Here is a 26,510-nt window from a genome sequence, read left to right as displayed (position 1 = left end):
AAATCATCATAACTTTAGTTACATTTTGACAAAAGCTGAATTATGTAATTCAGACCACTTTGTCCTGCTTTCAAAATCTGCATCTATATAATATTCATATCTTCAACTAAAAAGTTTGAATTTGAGAAAATTCTCCAATTTCCTGAGCTAAAGTCCTTAAGATCTTTCTTGAGCATTATTAAATAAGTACCGTAAATCATCTCAACACAATCTTGTCTCAATTTGCCGGCATTTATAAAAAGCCCCTTAACAACCCATATATTATACTATATAATAATTAATGTATCCATTTAGTGTGGTCCTCTGAGGATGAAAAGTGAGAGAGGAAAAAGTTCCCCAGCCCTAAACTAGAATTAAGGCATGTGCATTTACAAGCACACTTGTGACTGCTTTTGCTGAAGTGTCTTGGAAGTGTCCTCACATACTGTACTTACCGGTAGTTGCAACTTAACCCACTGTAACATCCTCATTCCTTGCCTTTTCCGTGCACCCGTAAGAATGCATGCTTGCTGAAAAGCACTTCAGAGAACCAAACGATCGATTTTTAATGCAAAATCTTAATTCTGTACTCTACAAAAAAAAAAAAAAACTTGAAATCCTTTGCTACTTTCCGAGCATTACCAGACTGTTGAAGGGTGAAACTAGCGAGAAAAATAAAAGCAGAAAATTTCGGCCCTACCATTGTTGACAGTTGTAGATTGAGCCAAAAGCAAATGTATGAAATATATATATATATATATATATATATATATATATAATGTGTGTATATATATATATATATATATATATATATATATATATATATATATATATATAATGTGTGTATATATATATATATATATATATATATATATATATATATATAATGTATGTATATATATATAATGTATGTATGTGTCATTTTGAATTTGATACCTGCAATTGGGGTTTGTAATAGCGGCAGGGATCCTAGTTAGTGGTTGTGATGGTAGTGTTTTTTTGTAGTAGTGTTATCAGGGATGACAATGATGAGCTTGTCCAATGGAAGCAGTGATAGAGATAGTTAAGAATGGTTGATAGTTTGTCAGTGAGATTGTTTCACCCAGAGAAGAATTGAAGTAAAAAAACAAACCTGAGTAATGACTTGGGAATGCCATGCATTTAACTTACTGTATGTGAGGACAGAGTGATACTGAGGAGCAGGACTTTCAAGTTTTGACTAACTCATCAGAGTTGAATTTGTTTCACTTACACCTGTATGGTATTTGCACTACACGTTCAGCCAGTGGGGCAAGACAACGCATGACAGGCATGCATGCTTAAGTGTTTCCTCCATTTATGTTTATCAACATGATGATGAACAAGCTCAACTATTGTGAGCATGATACACTCTTTTAACACACCAACCACCCAAGTCCTGGAAACAAATTGTATTGGGAGGGGCGAGCCAAAGAAAAAGCAAAACCGGAGTCCCCTGCATGATGCTGGTTAACCTCAGTCATTTTTGCACCCTCAGAACCGAGTCTCACCCATCACCGGCACCACAGCGATTACAGTTCCTCCAGTGAAAGCCCCTCGGTTGCCTCCTCTGATCCTGACTACAGGCAAGGTAAACAATCTAGATGGCTAACATTTAAGGCCATTCTTGTTTTCAATTACCTTGAATATTATTTGATCAAATGTGTTGATGAAGGTAGGCTGCATAGTGCAATGTGGGTGCCAGGAACTTTTCACGTTCCTCTTTTCACGTCATCCACAGGGAAGAAAACGACTGACACGAGACGATTCGGCTCTCAGCTGGCACTCTCCTCAGAACACGACTCCCTGTCCCTGACCAGTCACAACACGCACAGGCACAGGTAAGATGAGCCAGTGGATGACTTGACACGATACATCGGCAGCTCTAACTTGGACACAAAAATATTGGGGAGGAAAATTATGCTCCCAAAATCTTTCAGCAATTTCAGTTCCATGGCCATCTAAAGGATTCACTCCAGGTTTTTGTTTCTATGTCTTATTTTTTTGGGAATGCCACTACAGCTAGGTAACCAGTGATGGCAAAGGAGTAAAAGTGTTATTGTAGCCACAGATTAAAAAGGGGAATTTACCAAAACATTAGTAAACATTTGGACCTGATTTAATTAAGGTTTGCATGTGCAGAAAACGGGCGCAAACTTCACTGCACACGCAAACAGATGTGGAAGCTGATCTACTAACAGGGCGCAACTAGGTTTGTGTCCCCCAAACTAAAATGTTGTGCAGTTCATTTTGCACCTTGTGGGAGGAGTATATGTAAATAGATTAATTTAGCATGTGCAAACTGATTTATCAAACCAGAGACGAATTGCGCTGACTGATTTTGCATCTATAAATACAATGTCTGAAAGGCAGGTAAAAACCAGCATGCAAAGCGGTGCCAGTGTAGCGCTGTGAAAATAAAACGCCGTGGGGAGAAATTTTCCGCTCCTTTTTGAATTGTCAACAGAAACTATTGCAACATATCTATTGAGCAATGTAATTTTCGAGATTCTGAATGATATATGGGCTGCCAGTCACAAGGAGTTTTGCCATGTCACCTATGACTAATACTGCATCTGGGTCATACGTACTGTGACAATCGGAGTGGGCCTCTCCCGGAGCAGTTTTCCGAGTGTTGCATAATAATAACAAATGTGATTGAGACAGATTGGGCTGGTGAATGTTTCAATTACAACCCCAATTCCAATGAAGTTGGGACATTGTGTTAAACATAAATAAAAACAGAATACAATGATTTGCGAATCCTGTTCAACCTATATTTCATTGAATACACTACAAAGACAAGATATTTAATGTTCAAACTGATAAACGTTATTGTTTTTAGGAAATAATCATTAACTTAGAATTTTATGGCTACAACATGTTCCAGAAAAGCTGGGACAGGTGGCAAAAAAGACTGAGAAAGTTGAGGAATGCTCATCAAACACCTGTTTGGAACATCCCACAGGTGAACAGGCTATTTGGGAACAGGTAGGTGCCATGATTGGGTATAAAAGGAGCTTCCCTGAATTGCTCAGTCATTCACAAGCAAAGATGGGGCGAGGGTCACCTCTTTTTGAACAAGTGTGTGAGAAAATAGTCGAACAGTTTAAGGACAATGTTCCTCAACGTACAATTGCAAGGAATTTAGGGATTTCATCATCAAAGGTCCATAAAATCATCCAAAGGTTCCGAGAATCTGGAGAAATCACTGCATGTAAGCCTCATGGCCGAAAACCAACATTGAATGCCCGTGACCTTCGATCCCTCAGGCGGCACTGCATCAAAAACCGGCATCAATGTGTAAAGGATATCACCGCATGGGCTCAGGAACACTTCAGAAAACCAATGTCAGTAAATACAGTTCGGCGCTACATCCGTAAGTGCAACTTGAAACTCTACTATGCAAAGCAAAAGCCATTTATCAACAACACCCAGAAACGCCGCCGGCTTCTTTGGGCCCGAGCACATCTAAGATGGACTGATACAACGTGGAAAAGTGTTCTGTGGTCCCACGAGTCCACATTTCAAATTGTTTTTGGAAACTGTGGACGTCGTGTCCTTGGGGCCAAAGAGGAAAAGAACCATCCGGACTGTTATGGACGCAAAGTTTAAAAGCCAGCATCTGTGATGGTATGGGGCTGCGTTAGTGCCAATGGCATGGGTAAATTGCACATCTGTGAAGGTACCATTAATGCTGAAAGGTACATACAGGTTTTGGAGAACACATGCTGCCATCCAAGCAACGTCTTTTTCATGGACCCCCCCCCCCCTGCTTATTTCAGCAAGACAATGCCAAACCACATTCTGCACGTGTTACAACAGCGTGGCTTCGTAGTAGAAGAGTGCTGGTACGAGACTGGCCTGCCTGCAGTCCAGACCTGTCTCCCATTGAAAATGCGTGGCGCATTATGAAGCGGAGACTGTTGAACAGCTGAAGCTGTACATCAAGCAAGAATGGGAAAGAATTCCACCTACAAAGCTTCAACAATTGTGTTTGAGTGTCCTCCGTTCCCAAACGTTTATTGAACAGTGGTAAACATGACCCTGTCCCAGCTTTTTTGGAACGTGTTGCAGCCATAAAATTCTAAGTTAATGATTATTTGCTAAAAACAATTAAGTTTATCAGTTTGAACATTAAATATATTGTCTTTGTCATGTATTCAATTAAATATAGGTCAAACATGATTTGCAAATCATTGTATTCTGTTTTTATTTATGTTTAACGCAACGTCCCAACTTCATTGGAATTGGGGTTGTAAATGCACCTGGAGGATCAGATGAAAAAAAATCAGTAACGAAGGTAAAACTGTTCAATTCAACGGTCTCCTTCACTTTTCCACCTGTTGAAAACATTGAACATGCAATTTAGCGCCCGCTATTTTGGGATCTTAGTAAATCATTCATAACACACCGTTCAACAGCTCTTGCAATCTGATAGAGCAAGCACTCAATTTATCACCCCCTATTTGGAATCGTTGTAAATCAGGTCTCAACTGTCATACAAGCGTAAAGACGTTTACCACTACAAGTAAAACATACTAAAACTAAAGCCCCCATTAATGTGCAATGCTTTAAAGCTTCTTTATACTCGCGCGGGCAGCGACCGCGCTGACGTCACTGCGGGTATCCCGCGCGCAGTTTGCCTTTATACTCGAGCGCAACCCACGCGTACTGTTTTGAAAATGTACTGCAGTTCTCCAAGTCGGGGGTGTCCCTACAGCTGGTATTGGCTAGGACGCCATAGGGTGGAGTTTCGTCTGCATTTTATGGCCATTTCCGGGAGCCGTTTTTCCTTTCCTTTCCAGAACAAGGAACAAAGCAACAACAATGGCGACCGTGGAAGAGTGTCTTGCTAGAACAAAGGGACCTAGATGATCAGATGATACGTTTAATTTTGCTGCAAAATCGATCAAGAACGCAGCGGCGTAGGTGGTATGTGGAACCAAGGGGAACGCTGAAAATGTCATCACAGAATGTGACTAAAACGGACCAATCACGATAGATGACCTCCGCGGCATTCTACGCGCAGCAACAATTTTTGCCGTGTGCGGGACGCAATAGGGGCCGCGCAGCCCAGTGTGTCAGCCACGTGATGCAATGCGGGCGCTGTCGGTCACGCAAGCGCGAGTGTATGAAGAGGCTTTTAGTTTGACTTCGAGGGCATATTTTCCCCTGAAAATGGCGGTCGAATTCCGAATTGTACGACATCACCGTGTATATGTTAGATTGACAAGATTTTTCCACCTGTGCTACAATCCCTCCATGGGACTGGTATGTGGCAGATAAGAGTGTGTGCGCGCACGCACACACGCGCGCACACACGAGTGTAGCACAGCAGGGTCAGCCCCCATGCTCTGCCAGTGAGGTCATCATCGGATGTAGCTTCCACATTGAGCAGCCTCTATCTCTCTAATCTACGGGTATTACATAGAAGAGCTGCCTGCTGCTTGCAGGAGAACAAAGTTTTCAATTTGTTACATGGCACAACACTCTCTTCTCAGGTACCATAAAAGTATTCTGACAAGTTTTAATTAAAATTTATTTGTTTTATTTTTTTAAACTTATTTTTGTTTTCAGTTAGTTTCACAGACCAGCGATTTATTACCAGTCACCATAAAAATCTTATTTTTTATTTTTACCAATTTTACCAGTTACCAGTTTTATTTTTAAAGTACAGTATATTAAATTAATTGACCCATTTTTTTGTGCTTCACAATTTCAATTGAAATTATTTTTGGACACCAAATACCCTTTTTTTTTTAACGTATCTGGTTTATTTAAAAAAAATAATTTGTTTGTTTATTCATTAGTTTTTATAATTTTTGTTCATTTCACTGTTTAAACCATTTCAGGTATTAATTTAATACTTGTTTTCAATTTGTTCTATAGCACAGCAAGAAAATTGTGGTTTTATTCATTTTATTTTGTCTTTTACTTTTTACATTGTACAAATTGATTTTAGTTCTATACTGTACTTTTGTACAAATATATTGACCACATTTATTATAAACCAGTTCGAGCAAATAAATAAAATAAATATTTAATAAGAGAACATTTTTGTTTTAAAAAAAATATGTATAAACTGGTGCCTTGAGATACGAGTGACCTGACTTGTGTGTTTTTCGACATACGAGCCTTCATTCTGCTGATTTAAAAAAAATATATATTTTTATTTATTTATCTATTTTTTGCTTAGATTTGCAAGCTCCAACTTAAGATACAAACTGTGATGGTGGCAGTTAACTCAACATAACTCACTTCACAATAGCAGCGCTTTGGCAAATGATGAACAATTCTTCAAAAAAGGTTTCGAGCTGTTTAATGACAACTCCCAGTTGAAGTTTGTCAAACTAAACATAAAACTAAGAGAATTACACCTTATGTCTTTAACACAACCATAGCTTAGCCGTTCAGTCTGCTCATTATCAAGAAGTACGACGAGGACAACAAGTACGCTCCAGCTTCTTGGAGTTCTGAGTTCTTCGATGGCTGAACAGGCCAATCCGTGACCTGCATTGCCGTTGACATGAAGGGCAATGAAAAGTGAAGTCAGCTGTGGTAGAAGGTATGTCTGCCAATGTGGTATGTCGACAATCAGTCTGCTAGCTTAATGCTAATTAGAATCTATTTTGCGGTGCTTTAACCCTTTTAAGCAATGGATTGAAAACAAACAGTGCTGCAACAATATTAACGCTGACAATGTAACAGTACTCTCATACATATAGTGTCCTTTTGTGTAGAACGAGTAATTTTAATGCCATACTGATGAGCTGAGAGAGGTGTTGAGGTGTTATTAAGAATCCCATGTACGTTCTAGGCAGGATACGCCCTGCTGCAATATGATTGGGTGCTGCATCCAGGAAGGACTGCCTGCAGCAAGTGGGATTCAATGCCTCAATGAACAGTATTTTCATCTGTCTGTTTTAGGCTACATTCACACTGCAGTGCATGATGCCCAATTCAGATTTTTTTTGTTAAATCCAATCTTTTCATCTAGTCATTCACATTACAAAAATAAATACAGCTTCTACTGAGGACAGAATGGGTCCGTCACGTCACACACGTGCACAAAACAGGACGTCACATTGTGCTTGCGCGCAGACACGAGTTGAATAAAGTCAACACGGCCCCTCGCATAGCTCTCGTCATGATGCATTTGTGATAATTTCAAAGTTGTGCAACCAGAGTCAAAATCATGCGCATTATACATAGGTGTAGGGGAAAATGGAAAAAAACTTGAAACAAAAAATATTTTTATAAATGTATGGCACTATCTAGAGATTATGAAATAGCTGTCACTTTCATTCCAATATGCCAACGCCACCTAGACGTTATGAAAAATATGTAGACTTTCATTCTAGTATGGCACCGCCACATAGCGGTGATGAAAAAGGTGTAGCCTACACTTTCATTCCAAGATGACAGGGGTACGAATGACTGCATTTATGTACAGTTGTGCTCATAAATTTACATACCGTGGTAGAATTAGCGAAATATTGAATTTTTTAAATATGACTGACTGAACAACCACCATCATTAATTTATTTCTGGTTATGTTTTGTTTAATGATGATGCTTTTTTGAAATGCTTGACAGTTTAATTTGAATCCCATTAAAATAAAATGTAATCTGTTTTGCCTGGCCCTTCAAGAATTGTACCCATCTTACAAATTCTGCCTGGGTAATCAAACATGAGCATTAATTTCAGCGGGAAAAGATGATTTGAGATACAGGTGTTTCGAGTTACAAGCATGGTCACGGAATGAATTAAACTCATATGTCAATGTGCCACTGTATAACATATATTTTATTACTCTATACGCATGTTTACATAATGTTATTTAACCACTGTTAATTGCTACTTAGTAGTAGAGGATGAGAAGAACGCCACAAAGATTTTTCTTGTTGGTGTATTTTCAGTTATTTATGAACGTGAATATCTTCAGTATTCCCTTGACCCTTTCGTGTAGGCAGTATGAAGGAGCAGCTAATGAAGGTCTGGCAGGAGCTGAGCTGCTTCTCCAGAAGCAAGAGGAAGAGGTGCAGCGTCTGCAGGCTCACCTGGCCAACAGGTTGTCCCGAGCGAACATCTACACCTTGGATGACCCCCTGGCTCCTTCTCGCACTTCCATGCTGGACCTTCAGGACCCGCGGTACACTTCTTCAATGCCACTCCCTAAACCCAAGGTCCTTCTTCTCTGTTTTATTCTTCTCATTTTTAAGCATCATTTTGGCTAAATACAGTGCTGATAGCGCACATAATTCACAGTAGCCTCTTGTGATAATTCCAGCTATGTGTCATGTTTTGGGTGAAGTCTTACTTAAACCACTAACTCAATTAACTATCATTTAAGGAGAAAATGTGCACATCGTGTGCTGCAAACTGTGACCATGACTTATGATTTTTATCAGCATAAATAGATGACAGCAATGTTTTATGGGACCGCCCACACGCTATGGTAGAAACTCGAATTATTTGCTATTTAGCATCATCGGTGTGGCATACATGGTTCAAATTTGACTTTATTTCACAATTCACTATACAAGTGAAATTCAATTTCATTATACAGGTGAAAGCCCATTTACATTGTTCAGATTTGTTATGCATTGCATAAAATCTGTCGGACTAATTTGTTTTTGTAGAACACCTGTAAGTGGTCAGATTTATCCTAAAATGATTGCTCAAATTAAAATGGCAGACTTCCCTTGTCCAAAAAGGCAGGGGTTTGTCCCTTTTGTTTTTCCCCATGTTGCTTTACAAACTGCACTGACACTGGAATGAAAGGAACGTAGTTGAGCTGGCAATTTTCAGCCTTCGATTGTTGTGTCAGAGCCCTAATAGAGGTGGGATGCTGGCCGTGTGTTAAAGGTCTGGAAAATAGTTTCAGACCTGATGGCAACTTGAGTCTCAGCTGGTTGCAAACACATTTCTGTGACGTCTCCTTGAGACTAGTTGAATCGCCAGGGATTTGCAGTAAAATCGAACATCGAGACCTTTTGGCGGTGACTCACTATGTTCACTGTAGAGAAGAAGCTTTACGTAGCTTAATGTCACAAAACCGCAATCAATCGTCACCCAAATTTATGTCTACATCTCTAATCGGAATCAGATTCATCATTATTTTGCCAAGTATGTCCAAAGAAACACACAAGGAATTTGTCTCCGTTAGTTGGAGCTGCTCTAGTTCGACAGCAATTGACAGAGAATACTTTTGAGACATAAAGACATTGAGAAAAACCGTCGCTGAGCAATAACAGGTTGCTCGTAACGGGTAATGCCGGTACAAGTTTTTTATTATTATTATTTTTTAATTAATTATTTAATTAATTAATTAGTTACTTAGGGCCACATTAACTTCTGAAAATATTAGAACGATTGTCCCAATATTTAGAATTTTATGGACGTGAAGCGTTTTCCTCTCATATGCCACTAAAAAAGCTTAATGTCACAAAACTGTGATCTATCATCACCAACATTTATATGGACATCTCTAGCTATGCCCACTGCAACCTCGGAAAATATCAGAACCATCGCCCCAATATTCAGGATTTTATGGACGTTAAGCCGTTTTCCTATACGCTTATGTAGAGTAAAAGCTTATTGTCACAAAACTGTGATCATCACCAAAATTTATGTGCATATCTTCCGGTATCAATGCTCCGCCGACTGAGCGTGGAGCATGCACATAAACACGCATAATATCCATTATATATTTAGTGAAAGAATACTATATATATACATATATAATATAAAGTGGGTACGGAAAGTATTCAGACTCCCTTAAAATTTTCACTTTGTTGTATTGCAGCCATTTGCTAAAATAATTTGTTTGTTAAATCAGTGTTTGTTTTTTTCCTTATTAATGTACACACAGCACCCCATATTGACAGGAAAAAAAACGGACTTTTTGAAATTTTTGCAGATTTATGTAAAAAGAAAAACTGAAATACAGCCATAAGTATTAAGACCCTTTGCTGTGACACTCATATATTTAACTCTGGTGCTGTCCATTTCTTCTGATCATCCTTGAGCTAGTTCTACACCTTCAATGGAGTCCAGCTGTGTTTGATTATACTGATGGGACTTGATTAGGAAAGCCACACACCTGTCTATATAAGACCTTACAGCTCACAGTGCATGTCAGAGCAAATGCCAATCATGAGGTAAAAGGAACTGCCTGAAGAGTTCAGAGACAGAATTGTGGCAAGGCACAGATCTGGCCAAGGTTACAAAAGAATTTCTGCTGCACTTACGGTTCCTAAGAGCACAGTGGCCTCCATATTCCTTAAATGGAAGACATTTGAGATGACCAGAAGCAATCGGGAGAGAAGAGTCTTGGTGAGAGAGGTAAAGAAGAACCCAAAGAGCACTGTGGCTGCGCTCCAGAGATGCAATCGGGAGGTGGGAGAAAGTTCTAGAAAGTCAACCATCACTGCAGCCCTCCACCAGTCGGGGCTTTATGGCAGAGTGGCCCAACGGAAGCCTTTCCTCAGTGCAAGACACATGAAAGTCCGCATGGAGTTTGCTAAAAAACACCTGAAGGACTCCAAGATGTTGAGAAATAAGATTTTCTGGTCTGATGAGACAAAGATATAACTTTTTGGCCTTAATTCTAAGCAGAAAGTGTGGAGAAAACCAGGCACTGCTCATCACCTGTTCAATACAGTCCCAACAGTGAAGCATGCTGTGGGGGTGTTTTTCAGCTGCAGGGACAGGATGACTGGTTGCAATCGAAGCAAAGATGAATGCGACCGAGTACAGGGATATCCTGGACGAAAATGTTCTCCAGAGTGTTCAGAATCTCAGATTGGACCGAAGGTTCACCTTCCAACAAGACAATGACTATAAGCACGCAGCTAAAATAACAAAGCAGTGGCTTCAGAACAACTCTGTGACTGTTCTTGAATGGCCCGGCCAGATCCTTGACTTAAACCCAATTGAGCATCTCTGGAGAGACCTGAAAATGGCTGTCCACCAACGTTCACCATCCAACCTGGAAGAACTGGAGAGGATCTGCAAGGAGGAATGCCAGAGGATCCCCAAATCCAGGTGTGAAAAACTCACGGTTGTATTAGCTCAAAAGGATGGTTCTACGAAATACTGAGCAAAGGGTCTGAATACCTATGGCTGTGTGATATTTGTTTTTCTTTTTTAATAAATCTGCAAAGAAAATCAACAATTCAATTTTTTTTTCTGTCAATATGGGGTGCTGTGTGTACATTAATGAGGAAAAAAAATTAAAAATGATTTTAGAAAATGGCTGCAATACAACAGAGTGACAAATGTAAGGGTGTCTGAATACTTTACTCCATACCACTGTAGATGCCAGTTACTCTTTGAAGTTTAGTGTATTATTGACTTATTTATCTTTTCTGTAATTTGTTTTTCACCTCTACAGCAATTCCATGGACCAGAGTTTGTGAAGATGACCAGTGAGCCGAGCGTTACTCTCAGTGTTCCCTCTTCCGTAATGGTGAGAGTGGATCTTCCTGGTGTTAAAACAGACACTTTTCTTATCCAGTAAACAATTCGTTACTTGTCGTTGTAGAAGCGTAAAGGTGAGGAAGTGCAGAGGAAGGTGGGCGTGGTGTTGCTGAGTGGCCAGAAACTGGAGCTGAGTTGTGACGTCAAGGCCACATGTAAAGATGCGCTGGATATGATCATCGCCTACGTCGGCCTGGTAGAACGTCATCTGTTTGGGCTAGCTTACATCACAGGTAGTACACCTAGTTCTGTGTACACTGTCGGAAAAAAGTGAGTCCATTGTTCTACCTTTGCTGAAGTCTCCGTGCCTCCACGCAGATGACGAGTTTTTCTTCGTTAATCCCGATGTTAAACTGTCCAAAGTAGCGCCCGAGACTTGGAAGAAGAAATCTGACGTGACTTTTAGCCTTTTCCTACGCATCAAGTTTTTCCTTGATGATGTCAACCTAATTCAGTGAGTAATTATGAAACTAGGTGTCTTTTTTGGCAGAAGTATATAATCATGGGATTTGTTTTCTTTCCTTGGATAAAAGACATGCTATGACCAAACATCAGTACTATCTACAGCTGAGAAAGGACATCCTGGAGGAAAGGATGCGCTGCGACATGGAAAATGCCATCTTGTTGGCCTCTTTAGGGCTACAGGCAGAGTTTGGTGACTACCAACCAGAGGTACACAATCCCATGCACAGTATCCTCTTATCTTTAGTTTGGACGTAAAGGGTTAGGATCAAATAAGTTAAATTATGACCAAGGCTTAAGTTTGGATTTGGGCTAATACCAAAAGGGTTAGGTTAGAACTAAAAGAGTTAGCGTTAGGTTGGGACCAAAATGGTTCATGTTAGAACCAAGGGTTAAAGGGTTCTTGCTCGGACCAAAAGGGTTATGTTAAGTTAGGACAAAAAATGGTCAGGGTAAGGTTAAGGCTAAAAAGGTTAGTGGTTATGCTAGAATCATATCTTTAAACCTTGACCTATCTTGAGCTATTTTATGTATTTATTTATTTTACGGCGGCACGGTGGTCGACTGGTAAGAGCATCTGCCTCACAGTTATGAGGTGCCGGGTTCAATCCCCGACCCCACCTGTGTGGAGTTTGCATGTTCTCCCTGTGCCTGCGTGGGTTTTCTCCGGGCACTCTGGTTTCCTCCCACATCCCAAAAATATGCATGGTACGTTAATTGAATACTCTAAATTGCCCATAAGTGTGAATGTGAGTGCGTATGGTTGTTTGTTTATATGTGCCCTGCGATTGGCTGGCAACCAGTTCAGGGTGTACCCCGCCTCCTGCCCGATGATAGCTGGGATTGGCTCCAGCACTCCCGCAACCCTAGTAAGGATAAGCGGCTCAGAAAATGGATGGATGGATGGATATTTTTTTTTTATATTTTGTTGCAACTCAAAGTTTTGTATACTGAGCGAGGATGCCCTTTTAACTGTTATGCTCAAATTTGCAAATTTCTGTGTCTGGGCAACAGCTCCGCGGGAAGACGTACTTCCGAGTGGAACAGTACCTGCCTGTGTCAGTCATGGACAAAATAGACCAGACGACCATCAAGGAGGAGCTGCCGAAACGTCACAGCAACTGCTACGGAGCATCTGAGTCAGAGGCTGAGTTTGAGTTCCTCAAGGTCAGTTTAAAACAAAACATCTAAGTTCAGTGGAACCTTACTGGCCGAATGCTGGTTGATCTCTGATTTGTTTTCCATATGAAAGAAATGCACCTTGATAAGTTGTTCTAACTTGCATTTTAACAATATTAATATAAGTGTAATAATAAGTCTTTAAACACACAGATCCACAGGAAATTATACTTGCCCACATTTAATTACTGTATTTTGTAGGAATTAAGCCTAAGACTTTTTTTTTTTTTAAATAATTTTTTTTCCCCAAAGATGAGCCAGAGGCTGACCGAGTACGGGGTACATTTCCACCGTGTTCTCCCTGAGAAGAGGTCACAGACTGGCATCATGCTGGGCGTCTATTCCAAAGGTGTTCTCATCTTTGAGGTCCTGAATGGAAATCGAACCCCAGTGCTAAGGTTCCCCTGGAGGGAAACAAAGAAGATTTCATTCACTGTGAGAACATTTTGTTTATCAATGTAACCGAACCCAAACCATTTTTGGTCCTAAACTGAACTGGTCCTCACTTAATGCTAACCCTCTCACTCATTCTACAGAAAAAGAAGATTTGCCTTCAAAACACATCCGATGGAATCAAGCATGTTTTCCAAACAGACAGTAGCAACACATGTCAATATCTGCTACAGCTCTGCTCTGACCATTACAAGTTCCACCAGCAGATGAGGGCCCTTCAAAACAACCAGGAGCTCCAAGACCTCGGTAGAAAGAACGCCATGTCCTTCTGTTTTTATCTGCTTTTAAATAAATGAAAAGTATTTAGTTTCGTATTTTTTTTCTAGTGAACAGCCCCCTGACTGGCTTGCAGTATTCCACCGATCGTCAGGGTGCAGTGAGCTCAGGCAGCCTCGCCCCTGACCTGTCCACGCACCCCAACCCAGTGCACCTGAAGAGGATCTCCTATTCCGAGGCGGCACTCAACAAGGTGCCATCCGGCTCTGTCTTGATCCAGGACCAGTTTAACTTTCCGGGGTTCCATCCGGTGAAGGTGCACCCTAATCCTCGCGCCATGAGCCGCTCCTTGCACAACCTCGGGCAGACACCGAAGGCTTCCGAGCAGAGCGCTGCAGAGCCGTATAGTGATGCACTGGCTCGGATACTACCCAGCCAGCGTGCCAGTTCGGACACAGACTCTCTCTCGCACCAGACCAACACGTGAGTTTGAGTGAAGCTCATTCGTTTTTCGCCAACTCTGTGGCAGCAGAAACAAGCACCTGACAAGGTCCACACTAGAGTTGCCACAACCCAAACAAAAACCACAAGGTGGCAATAATACTCACTCTGTACATATATAGAAGTACAGATGCTTGTGTAAATAACTGGTTGGTAAAAATAGAATTACAGATTCAACTCCTGTTTAAAAGTACAGATTCAGAAATGTAGAAAAAGTATACATTTTTACTGTCTTTTATGCAATACCTGTTTTGATAAGTTGGTGCAATGAAAAAAACTTTACCTCACACAAAATAGTTTCTTTTATTTACTTACTGTACATAGTGCTCATACTGAGAAGCAAAAAAAAAAAATCAGTCACGTTCAAGAGCTAGCTAGCATTGGCTTGACTTTTATGCTGTCACAACGTGTTCCCATAGGTTTAACGTTGTGAAGTTCCAACAAATACAAAATTAGCTAATCATAACGACTGAAAAAAATGCACCTGACTTGTGATTTTTCAGGATAGATGGATAATTTGTGAACACCAGAATCTCATATTTTTATGCTTGTACAAGACATAATGCATTTGCCGCAAATAAATCTCGGAGCGAATAACATAAAGCAATTTTCTTCAATAAGGCCATCGTTATGGTCATTAATGCTCCCAAGTTCATGTTGCTGCTGTCTTTTTTTTTTTTTAAACTGCGTTTGACTTTACCTTTCTATATTTATGGCATTGTCATCATCCGCTGAGGTTGACAAATGCAACGAAGTAAGGTATTTGTTTTCAATGGTAGGGATGCAACCACTCCATGGTCCTCATAAATTTGCCCATCAAGATTAGCGTCAACACATTGTAAGCAAGGACCTGTTATTATAGTAAACGAAAACGAGCAAAATAAAACTAAGATTGAAGAAAAAAATTAATTTTCGTGAAAGGCGGCATGATGCTTAGACTGGTTAGAGCGTCTGCCTCACAGTTCTGAGGACTGGGGTTCAATCCCGTGTTCTCCCCGTGCCTGCATGGGTTTTCTCCGGGCACTCCGGTTTCCTCTCACATCCCAAAAACATGCATGCTAGGTTGATTGAAGACTCTAAATTGCCCGTAGGTGTGAATGTGAGTGTGAATGTTTTTTTGTTTGTATGTGCCCTGCGATTGGTTGGCAACCAATTCAGGGTGTACCCCGCCTCTTGCCCGATGACAGCTGGGATAGGCTCCAGCACTCCCGCGACCCTTGTGAGGATAAGCGGCTTAGAAAATGGATGGATGGATGGATTTTTGTGGAAGAAAAAAAATAAAAATGAGTGTTTTTAAAAGTTTACATTTGCAAAACTATAATTGCAGCAAAAATGTCCTTAGTTTTCGTCTGTCAATTAATTTTATACATGGGCTTTCGGTGTTAATGTTAAATGTAATATATTTTGGATAAATACTTACTATTACTACTACTAATACTACTACAGAAAGGGTACGGAAGGAAGGTCGAACAGTTATTTGGAGAATTATAGTTCACTTACTGTGTGTCGCCCAGAAGTGACGTCATCGGACAGCACCGTCGTATTGACGGCTCGCCACGCTGACAGCCAGACCAAGCGCAAGTTTTGCCACGACGCTAACTTTTACATCCATTTTTGTTGCTACGTTTTGCTAACGGAAATGCCTAGACAGCTACCGACCAGCTAGCGCCGCTACGGAACCTGCACGTCGGTAATTCGTCTTTTGGGGGAAACGCCTCTATTTCCCACCACGAAAAAGCAGAGGTGAAAGCAGAGTTTGTCTCGCTGACACAGCAGGTGATTGAACGACTGCAACAACAGGACATTTTCACATCATTACTTAACTATTTGGAAAACCTGAAAAGCTTTGTCACAATAATCATGGACTCAACCAAAAAACAGACTGGATGCCTTTTCACTGGAGATACCGCAAGTAAAAGCAAGCTTACTTTCGATCTACCTGTCGAACTGTCACAAATCTGCAAGTCCACTTGAGAAGTTTGCTATTTAGCAACAAGGGATGGAAAATATGCCTCATAAGGACCAGTTTTTTTTTTTTTTTTTTTTTGGTAAGTTAAACATAACACATACAAAAGGCCATACTACAGCAAGTGTCTCATGGAAGGTTTTACTGTACCTTGTGATGCATCTCATCAAATCTTAGAAGCAGTATTATGCACCACACTTATTGCACTTCAAAATCTGTGGACTGTTATACAGTACCTGTATTTGATTTGTTGATGGTTGTTCATCTGTTAGTAAGTTAGTACATTTTTTAATGGTATTTTTTTTGTTGAGTTTGTGTTACACGATATTTATTGTGATCTTTTTTTTTTTTTATCTAACACTTGACAAATACCCTGAATTAAAAAATAATAAATAAAACTAATACTGATACTAAGAAAAACTAAACTAAAAGAAGTATTTTTGAAAATTATAAAGACTAATAAATAATAATAATAAACAAACCTGCTCTAAAAACTAATTAAAACAAACTGAATGCGAATAAGAAAAGTCAAAACAAAATAAAAACTGTAACTGAAATGGAAAGTCCAAAACCATTATAACCCTGCTTACCACACCATGATCAATATTCATTCATTCTCCATACCGCTTGTCCTAGACGAGGGTCGCTGACGTGCTGGAGCCTATCCCAGCTAACTCTGGGAGAGAGGCGGAGTACACCCTGAATTGGTCGCCAGCCAATCGCAGGACACATATAAACAAACAACCATTCGCACCTACGGCTATAACCTACCGTGCATGTTTTTGGAATGTGGGAGGGAACCGGAGTACCCGGAGAAAACCCATGCAGGAACGAGGAGAAAATCCAAACTCCACACAGGCGAGGCCCGAGTCGAACCCTGAGGCATCAGAACTGTGAGGCAGATGTGCTAACCAGCGTGCTGACTGATCAGTATTATTCAGATGGGAGATTCTTCCAACCCTTAAATTAATGTTTTAAAAATATATATCAATATTATTTTTTAAATATTTTTTAAGGGATGGAAGCTCCCATCTGAATGTTCTGAACATCTGTTTGTGTCCATGGTAACTGTTTCTTCTTGTCATTTTATGTGCAAAAATAATTTGAATTCAGTTTTTTAAGGTGTCACTGTGTAACATTTAACAATATTGCACAACACATAATATTCAACATGCTTATAGTTGGTTCCAGTCTGACATATATATATATATATATATATATATATATATATTTTTTTTTTTTAATTATTTTTATTTTTTTTTACCCTGGATAATAGCAGCACGCTCTATTTGCAACAACCTATTGGCTTTAGCCTCGTGAGTATTAGTCTCTTTCAGAACCGCAGACATTTCACAGGAATGTATGACATAACCTGTAATATGTAAAAACATACTGTCCATGTTTACAACAATGCTGGGTCCCACTATCCCTAGCTTCTCTATTGAGTCTAGTGACCCCTAGTGGCAGAAAAGACGCAATTGATCTCCCAATTTTACATTTCTCTAAACAGTCCAGCTTGGGGTCACTTTGAGGCCAAAAGAGATTCAGACTCCTCTTCCATCGAAGACACAGGCCAGGCTTATGTGATGGGTAAGTGACCATGTATGCTATTCAGAATTGTTTTTCAAGGGCAGTCTCAAGGCTCTTTTGCATTTTTTAGGTGTCAGTATGCACAGCTCCTCTGGGCTACGGTCCACCCCAACCTCTGCCAGTGGTATGTTTTATTTCTTTCTTGATAAAACTGGTCCAAGCATTCCTTTGTCTCATTACATTCAGTTAATTTGAATGTAAAAACATTGAAAATTGTTAAAATACAATATAAACACCTCTCCCAAATAGACTCCTCCTTTTCCCATCACAATGAAGTCTGTAGTAACTGTAATTCTCTCAACACAGAGTGTTAACTGCTCAGCTTATTCAAACTATGTTGCTAACCAAAACAGCAGCAACTAAAAGGTCCTTCAGAATACTTAGTGTGGAGACCGCTCCGGTAGACACTGACATGTCACGTCGCAATGATGTGTGCATCCATGTTTTTTTCTGGAGCATGTAACATGCTGTGTATTCTAGTAAATCCAACCACATATATTGTTTTCTTTAATAGATTCCCTGAAGAAAAAAGTCAATGCTTTGCCATCTCCAGAGAGACAAATCACTTCTGTAAGCCTGAAGAAAGATGTGAAATATGGCCTAGGTAAAGACTTTTTTCTTTAGTTTTTCCCCTCATTTTTGTGTGTGGTTGACATCAATGTGTGTATGTTTAGGGTTCCAGGTGGTGGGTGGGGAGAACCCTGGTCGCACTGACATGGGTACCATCATCAGCTCTGTCACGCCTGGGGGTCCCGCTGATGTTGACGGTTACCTCAAACCCGGTAGGCCCATCTTACTTTCTCTGCCTCCTAAAAATTATGCAGTTGTGGTGAAGGTTTTGTCACACTTGCTGCATGCATGTCGTCGCAGGGGATCGCCTGATCGCCCTCAACGACCTGAACCTGGAAGGGCTCTCTCACGCCGCAACCATTGAAGTGCTCCAGAACGCGCCTGATGATGTCGCACTGGTGGTGTCGCAGCCCAAAGAGAGACTCTACAAAGGTAACCTTTCAGTTGTGATGTGGCCAAAGCTCCTCATCAATAATAATGGGAAAACTAATGGGCGTTAGCTAAGGCAGTAAGTAGAGTTCCATTCCATTTTGCTTTAAATCAGGGGTGGGCAACCTATGGCCCATGGGCTATATGCTATACATCCAAGTGCTTAAAATTATTGCAGGATGTACTCGATTTATGATGGTCTTGACACATGATGTTATGGGGTTACGAACAGTGCACTATGAACGAGTTTTTACAACGCCGTAAGAAAGTTGCCACCTGACTTACCGTTCCTCATTTGATTATTTTACATTTATGGTCTAGAAGTGTTTTTCCTACAAATATTTAGTGTAATTATGACTTCACTACTGCATTAGCATAGGTTATTGATATCCACTGTAGAACAGTTCCAATAAATGATTAACGTCCTAAAGTAAACATGAACTGCATTTATGATTGTCTTGGCAGAGGTCTGTGCTCTATACAATGCCATTCTAGTAGTGTATCATTTCCTCTTATTTCTGATCCTGTCCTCTCTCTGTACTTTAATGTATGTAAGTGTTCTTATGCGTTATTTTATCCAGAATCTTCATCTGACTCTTCTCCAACCAAGACCAAGTCTACACTGGCGGCATTCAAGTCCACTCAGCGAGAACTGGAAGTTCCCTTGGCGGATCGCACAGCAACAATGAGATCCAGCCCTCCAGCCACCCGTCACCCGCCTTCACCCACCATCCCTTCCCGGCAAAGTTCTCAATCCTCTCACGAAATGATGAGTAGCATTCCATCCATCATCCTGCCCGCTTCTAGCCAAGTGAAGCAGTGCCTGGAAAGGGCAACCACCACGCTCGAATCCCAAGATTCGTCCTTGGATCCTCCACCGCCGGCGTTGCCTCCCAAAACCCGGAAGACAAAACTCTTAGAAGCTCCCAAGTTTTCAGAGTGTTCCGACGGTGGAGATTCGGACATGGATGAGGAGAGTCACTCCAAAAGTCAGGAGAAACAAATGGTCAATAAGGTACTTTGCCGCTTGTTGATTGGCATCTTGTAGGGATGGGCATTAAAATCGATTGATTGAAGAGTTGTGTGTAATCCACTGATGATTAATGATGTTTTAGCAGAGGGGCTGGTGATTGACTCTACTCTTTGCTCTTTAAAGAAGCACAGTATGACCGACTGCTTAATACTTAGTGATGTTTATAATATCATATGCACCTGTGGCTAAAAAATGCACAAGTGCAGTTAATGAATGGGCCATGAGGCCAACTGCCTCTCAAATATCCACACTCTTTCCTTTATTTTTGCCCATTTCCTCTCTTGTATTAGATGCAGCAGCTTGGGCAATCCACCTTTTCCTTGACAATCACACCATGTACAGTTGTGCTAAAAAATATTAGCACCCCCTCTTGACTGTCTGCATGAAATCACACTAAACTTTTCCTGTTTTAGGTCAATTAGGGTTACCAAAATTATTCCTATTTGCTACATGCCAGAATAGCGAGTGCAGGAATTTTGTAGACAAATATATATATATATATATATATATATATATATATATATATAGTCGACAATACAGTCATGCTCGAAAATATTGGCACCCCAGGGCTGCCAATATTTGTGAGCATGACTGTAAATGTGGACCCTAAAAATGAAACACACCAGGGGTCACACTTTTTCTGTTGCAGCTATTTGATAGGTGTGCGGCGGTCAATCGGCAGTTGTGCGGGGGTGTCGCTGACTGTAATTTGTTCGCAATTGTCCTGCTCTGTCTAGTTCGCCTGCATTAATATGTGTGTGGCAGCCCTTACTCTTTAACACACAACTGTCACACAAGTGTAAAAAGAAGTTAACCACTGTAAAACATGCTACACCTTTGATTGCAAATGACTTGCGATGCGCGTTGTGCATAGCACGTCACCAGTCTAACCTGCCGCTAGCACTTAACATTCGATGTTTCGCCTCCCTATCTTCACTCTGCGCACGCATTCTTCAAACGGGAGTTCGGAACATTCAGAGAGATTCCTCCATAACTTACAAACAATCGCCTTATTGATCATTAAATAATTCGGATGATTGGTGAATCACTTCTTGAAGCAATTGAGCATCATTTTTATTCGTATCACAAAATATTTTTTTTTGTTAATTATATAATTCTGTGACTGTTAGCGGCTAATGTTAGCAGTTGACACCACTGTCTGAACTTAACCACTGTAAAACACTGCCTCTATTAATGAATGACCCCGTATGTCGCTATTCATTAAAACTTTGTCAGATATGTTAAAACTGTCTCTATGACCTGACAGTAGAATATTATTAAAATGATTTTTTTTTTTTAAGTCACCCCTCTCTGGCCCCATCTAATGCTGCTGATATAATTGTAATTATTATTTTAAACTTGGCACGGTGGGACAAAAATAGCCAAGGAGATAATATATTGACAGAAGCCATGACCAAATGGCCTGTCAATCATTTAAACATCCCCCCCCACGGTGCACACGCAGGCTCACGTGTACACATGCAGCCTCTCGCAAATGGATTATTTAACTCCAGTTTAGAACAAAGTTAAAAAGAAGGAATTTGACTGCTCTCTCTCTCAAAACGATCATGTCTCAGGAGAGATGTTAACATGGCTGAGCTTGGGAAAACCACCGTATATGACAGAGCACCTTTCTCACTGAGTTGTCGGGTAAGTTGATTACCACATTATATTTTATCTGATCTGATCGTTCCAAGAAATTACATCATTAAACCAGGCCAGCTGAGGGGACGGGGCGTCATGCTGACCAGCGTAGCCGCTCACAGCACACTGTCGCGAGGGTCGCGAGGCTGGACGCGTCGAACTTGGAAGGGGGAAAAAAAATAATAATCAAAGGAACTGCTAACGGCACACCATCGTCAGTCGCCAGCGCGCTGTAGAGGAGCAACGAGTCGCTGTCTTTCTGTTTCATTTTTGTTGAGTGAGCTGGGAAATGTGGCTCAATTAAAATATTGGTAGCATTTTGAAAACATACTGTCTCTTTCAAGAACTCTGACGATTGATGAATCTTGTCTTAAAGCAATAGTGGCTAACGGGGGCGCGCTGCTATCGTCACCTTGGTGCAACTATTATTCGTAACCTGTAAATAAACTTTTGTGAAATTCCGCGACTAGTGCTAGCGGCTAATATTAGCAGTTGAGACCCCTGCCTGAACTTGACCACCTCTTATGTCCTCACTCTTCTCACTTATTCATAAAAACAAGTTTAGAACATTATGAGATTTTGCTTTATCTTAAAAAAAAGTCATAAACAAACGTTTAAGAATTCTGACAATTGACAAATAGAGACTTAAGCAGTTGAGGCTGGAGCACACTACTCGCAACTCCTTTTGGGAGTTATGTGAATCATGTAATAATAACTAATTCAGCGACTAGCGCAAGCGGCTAATGTGGGCACTCGATACCACTGCCCGAACTGGAAAATAATGATTAATCAATTGATTTTCCCAATTATCAATCAAGGGATTTGCTTTCAATGTCCATCCCTCCTGTTTTGATACATCACCAGTGCAGATGATATCAAAACAAACAGTATGTGGTATTGATCTTAAATGACATGATTCCACATTCATTGCCTGGCCTCACTAATTAGCCTTTGTTGCATTGCTTTCATTGCATTTCAAATGTCAATGCAAGGTTGTTTTGTTGCAAAGTGCACGTAAACTGCCTCTTCCTCCCCCACCACCACCTCCACCTGTCCCTCTGCATGTCCCAGCTTGCGCTCATTCACCGTCATGCCCTCTTCTTCTTCTTGTGTTTGCAGGACTACCACAGGGAACATTTAAATGGTAATGCCTCAGGTGTCAGTAGCCTCCGGCCCGGAGAGTTATTTGACATTGAGCTGTCGAAAAAAGACAGCAGCCTGGGCATAAGTGTCACGGTACTGTTCGGCAAGGTTTTCACAATCTCTTTCTTAAGCCCCCTGTTTTCCCTTCCCCTGCATCCCTCACCACTGATAATTGATGGTGTTCTTTGCCGGGTTTGCCTTGCTTCTCTGTAGGTGTATCTGGTCCAATCTGGAAGCGCTTTTTCAGAATCTTGACTGTCACTCACCCTGCATCCTACATTTATTTATTTTGAAAACTTTTTTGTAACATTACCTTAAAAAGTACCATTAATATATGTTTGGTGTAGGTGTTTATTAACATTTGAATTTTTGGCTGGGACTCATTTATGTATGTAACACACTCAACGACTTACAGTACTGTGTGTTTGCGTCCATTTTAATTGTAGTACAGTTCTATTGTAATATATTTTCAAATACTAAAACATTCATCATCACAAAGTGGTAGCAGAAAAGAAATGATTATGATTCATTTGATTTTACAGTACACTATAAGAGAATTAATGACAATTGAGCAAGAAACAAATGAATCCCTAAATATATATATTTTTTAAATCTTCTAAACACTGGCCTCTGCTCAATTATGCGCCATGTCCCAGCTAATTATTGGGTGGAATAAATAATTGCCTCACCTCCCTTTATCACTCAGTAAAAAATAATAATAATAATTGGTGGTACCACAGGCAAGCTGTAATTACCTTTACTGCAAGCCACCAGGCAGTAGAGTTCAGTACATGACACACAGATTTGGTTTAAATTGCCCAGTGGCAGGGACATCAACATTATCATATCTGCAGGACTGCGCCAGTGAATTTTCCATAGAAGAAAAACACTAAACACACTAAACTGTAAAAGCGCAACTTGAATCTGTCTTAATTTTTTCTTTATTTTAGTGTGCCCAAGTAACACAGAAGCCAGAGGTCTTCATTAAAAAGCAGGCCTTTATTCTTTAGACAAATCAACTAAGAAGAACTGTTAAAAAGTAACAAATCGCTTACTATATGAAAAACTAAATGGATTACATCATAGTCTCACAGCTGTGCCGCAAGTACACACTTGAATAGACTGTGATGCTGTAGAAACTGAAAACAGTTACTACTGACTTCAAGTGATCTGCACTATTGATGGGAACTAATAATTAAAAAATTATATCATGCGGGGGGTCCTCGGTTTACAACGGTCCCATCATTCAACGTTTCAAGGTTACAAACGGCGTGCGATGAAATAGTTTGCACAATGGCGTAAGAACATGTAACGCAGCCCAAGAAGGCATGCTCGGTTAACATACTTATTTTCTATTTTAATGTTTTATGGTCTACATCGTGTTCTGATACAAATTTGGGTTACATCACCGTTGTAGGAACGTAACGGAACCGAGGACCCCTGTAATAAAGGAAACAATAAATGTGAGGCAAGGACACGTTCCTTTCCATTTGCAGCACTGAATTAACTATTCTGGAAGCGTGCCTTGCTCCACTCATTACTGATACCAAAAATGCACTTTTTGAGGAGATGCTGGATATTTTTTTATTGTTCGATTGACAAATTAGTCCTTTTGATTAATGAATCTTGCGTTTTTTGTATTACATCCGTCATATAGTATTGAGATATAATTTTAGCACTTGTAGATGAATAAAATTCCACACACCCAACAATCCCCCACCAAAAATATCAGTGTCTCTTTTGGACTTAGTCATAACGATGGTGTCATTTCATTCCATAGGGGGGAGTGAACACCACCATTCAGCATGGCGGCATCTACGTCAAGGCCATCATTCCCAAAGGAGCTGCAGACCTTGATGGGAGGATACATAGAGGTATATGCAGATGTTGAAAATTGTCACGTAGAGAGCCTGGGTTTGAATCTCAACCCTTGTGTGTGGAGTTTGTATGTTCTCCCTGTGCTTGCATGAGTTTTCTATGGGTATGCCGGCTTCCTCCCAAATTCCAAAAATAGGCATTTTAGGTTTATTGAAAACCCCTAAAATGTCCATAGAGGTAAATGGTTGTTGGTCGAAATGTGCCCTGCGGTTAGCTCACAACCAGTCCAGGGCTTACCCTGCCTCTCACCCAAATTTTGCTGGGATAGGTTCTAGCTCAACTGCAACCCTAATATGGACAAGCGCTGTAGAAAATGGATGGATGAGAGGTGCCTGGTCATATATGTAAACGCCTTGATTTTTGGCTGCGTTCTCAGGGGACCGTGTGGTGGCCGTCGACGGAAAGTCACTAGAGGGCGCCTCTCACCAGCAGGCAGTTGACTCTCTCAGAGAGACAGGGCAGGTGAGTGACAACACTGGTTGACATTTGGATGGCTGTAAACTACAAGCCATTTCCTCCATTTTAATTTACCTCTTGGGATGAATGAAGTATCTTTCTATCTTATCAGACGGTGAATTTGTTGCTCGAGAGGGGTCATCCACTTACGGAAAGGATCCACGCGCCCGTCACTCCTCAGTGCACACCGCTGCACTCCAGCAACAGCAGCATCCGAGAGCCAAGCAAGAGTAAAGTGATGCCGCGGGAGCTCAAAGACAAGCCAGAGTACAGCTTTTTAACTCCAGGTAAAGCAGCAACGTCGCACACAATTAGAACAGCATAGACTCCAATATAATGGAACCTTAAGGTTAAAGACGATCTGTTTTGTGATGTTGGTTGACCAACACTTTGTTCGGATTTGAAAACTTTGTCTCCCATTGCAATCATCAACGACTTTATTAACTGCACAACCAATGTTTGAAGTTACATTCTTCACGCTCATACAAGTGTGAAAAGAATTAACGTTTTTTTGAAAAAAAACCAACTATGTAAATAATGTTAATTTTAATGACAACAAGCATTTTTCAGTATTATCAGCAAAAAAAGAACCCTCAAAACAACAAAAGTGAAATGTGAATCAGATTTAATTCAAAATATATACCTGCCAAAACATTCTATTATTCTTGGTTCAACAGCATGCATATCAGGAACTCTTAGACACGGTTAACACTTAAGGCTTCTTGATACCAGCTTCTTTATATCAGCTGGTATAGGCGCCAGCACGCCCGCGACCCTGGTAAGGATAAGCGGTATGGAAAATGGATGGAATATTATTTTGTATTATTTTAATACATCTATCAATCCTTTTTCTGTACCACTTTTCCTCACTATGGCCACAAGTGAGCTGAAGCCTAATAGTTCATATTTTTGGCTTTTTGTGATAATTTTCAAAGTAATTTCAATTCTTGATTCTTTTGATCATATTTAATTTTATCTTTCTACTATGTTACAAATATTTAGTTTTGTTTTTCCATCTGATTTTAGAATATTTTCTTCATGTATTTATTTAAATTCCAACCATGTTTGTCTGACAAAACCTGTGTATCGTAATATTTAATGGTTTGTTTCAGGTATATTCTTGAGGGTTTTGCTATCTGCAGAAAGTTATATTTAAATAAAAACTGGAATGTGATTCAAATATACACCAGACAGAGTAATGAACGATTACAAATTCACTGAAAGGGTAACTTTGTTTTTTCTTTAACATTTTTTTTAAATATTGTTAAACCAGACAATGTATTTGAGGTGTGCCTGCTGAAGAACGCCTCAGGACTGGGCTTCAGCTTCAGTAGGGAGGAGTATATCCCAGACGAGGGTCCGAGCTCCAGTCTGGTGCGCGTGAAGAAGTTGTTCCCTGGTCAGCCGGCTGCGGAGAGCGGCCGCATCCACATGGGCGATGTCATCATCCACGTCAATCAAACACCTCTAAAAGGACTCTCGCAGCATGTATGCTGACTTTGCCCC

The 26,510-nt window shown here is 40.4% G+C and overlaps 1 protein-coding gene across 5 annotated transcripts in view; it reads left to right on the top strand.

The window, feature by feature from the left end:
• Positions 1–26,510, top strand: part of ptpn13 (protein tyrosine phosphatase non-receptor type 13) — an 81,683-nt gene that overhangs the window by 37,149 nt on the left and 18,024 nt on the right. For 3 of the 5 annotated variants that reach the window (XR_009784520.1, XM_061747246.1, XM_061747247.1), the window contains 22 exons: positions 1,496–1,588; positions 1,739–1,838; positions 7,970–8,186; positions 11,399–11,473; positions 11,549–11,717; positions 11,803–11,938; positions 12,018–12,156; positions 12,961–13,113; positions 13,378–13,560; positions 13,662–13,824; positions 13,905–14,277; positions 17,772–17,851; positions 17,922–17,975; positions 18,366–18,455; positions 18,526–18,633; positions 18,722–18,853; positions 19,432–19,865; positions 22,647–22,778; positions 24,451–24,544; positions 24,925–25,010; positions 25,117–25,291; positions 26,278–26,492. Coding sequence is in view for 4 of the 5 variants with exons in the window: in XM_061747246.1 (XP_061603230.1) it covers positions 1,496–1,588; positions 1,739–1,838; positions 7,970–8,186; positions 11,399–11,473; positions 11,549–11,717; positions 11,803–11,938; positions 12,018–12,156; positions 12,961–13,113; positions 13,378–13,560; positions 13,662–13,824; positions 13,905–14,277; positions 17,772–17,851; positions 17,922–17,975; positions 18,366–18,455; positions 18,526–18,633; positions 18,722–18,853; positions 19,432–19,865; positions 22,647–22,778; positions 24,451–24,544; positions 24,925–25,010; positions 25,117–25,291; positions 26,278–26,492 (3,401 nt within the window). In the remaining variant the exon portion in view is untranslated. The remainder of the gene's footprint in view (positions 1–1,495; positions 1,589–1,738; positions 1,839–7,969; positions 8,187–11,398; positions 11,474–11,548; positions 11,718–11,802; positions 11,939–12,017; positions 12,157–12,960; positions 13,114–13,377; positions 13,561–13,661; positions 13,825–13,904; positions 14,278–17,771; positions 17,852–17,921; positions 17,976–18,365; positions 18,456–18,525; positions 18,634–18,721; positions 18,854–19,431; positions 19,866–22,646; positions 22,779–24,450; positions 24,545–24,924; positions 25,011–25,116; positions 25,292–26,277; positions 26,493–26,510) is intronic. The other 2 variants (XM_061747248.1, XM_061747249.1) reach the window with 2 other exon arrangements.

This window comes from Phyllopteryx taeniolatus, chromosome 15 (genome assembly GCF_024500385.1).
Source record: "Phyllopteryx taeniolatus isolate TA_2022b chromosome 15, UOR_Ptae_1.2, whole genome shotgun sequence".
NCBI lineage: Eukaryota > Metazoa > Chordata > Actinopteri > Syngnathiformes > Syngnathidae > Phyllopteryx > Phyllopteryx taeniolatus.
Note: the sequence above shows the minus strand (reverse complement) of the source record. Positions and strands in the feature narration are given on the sequence as shown.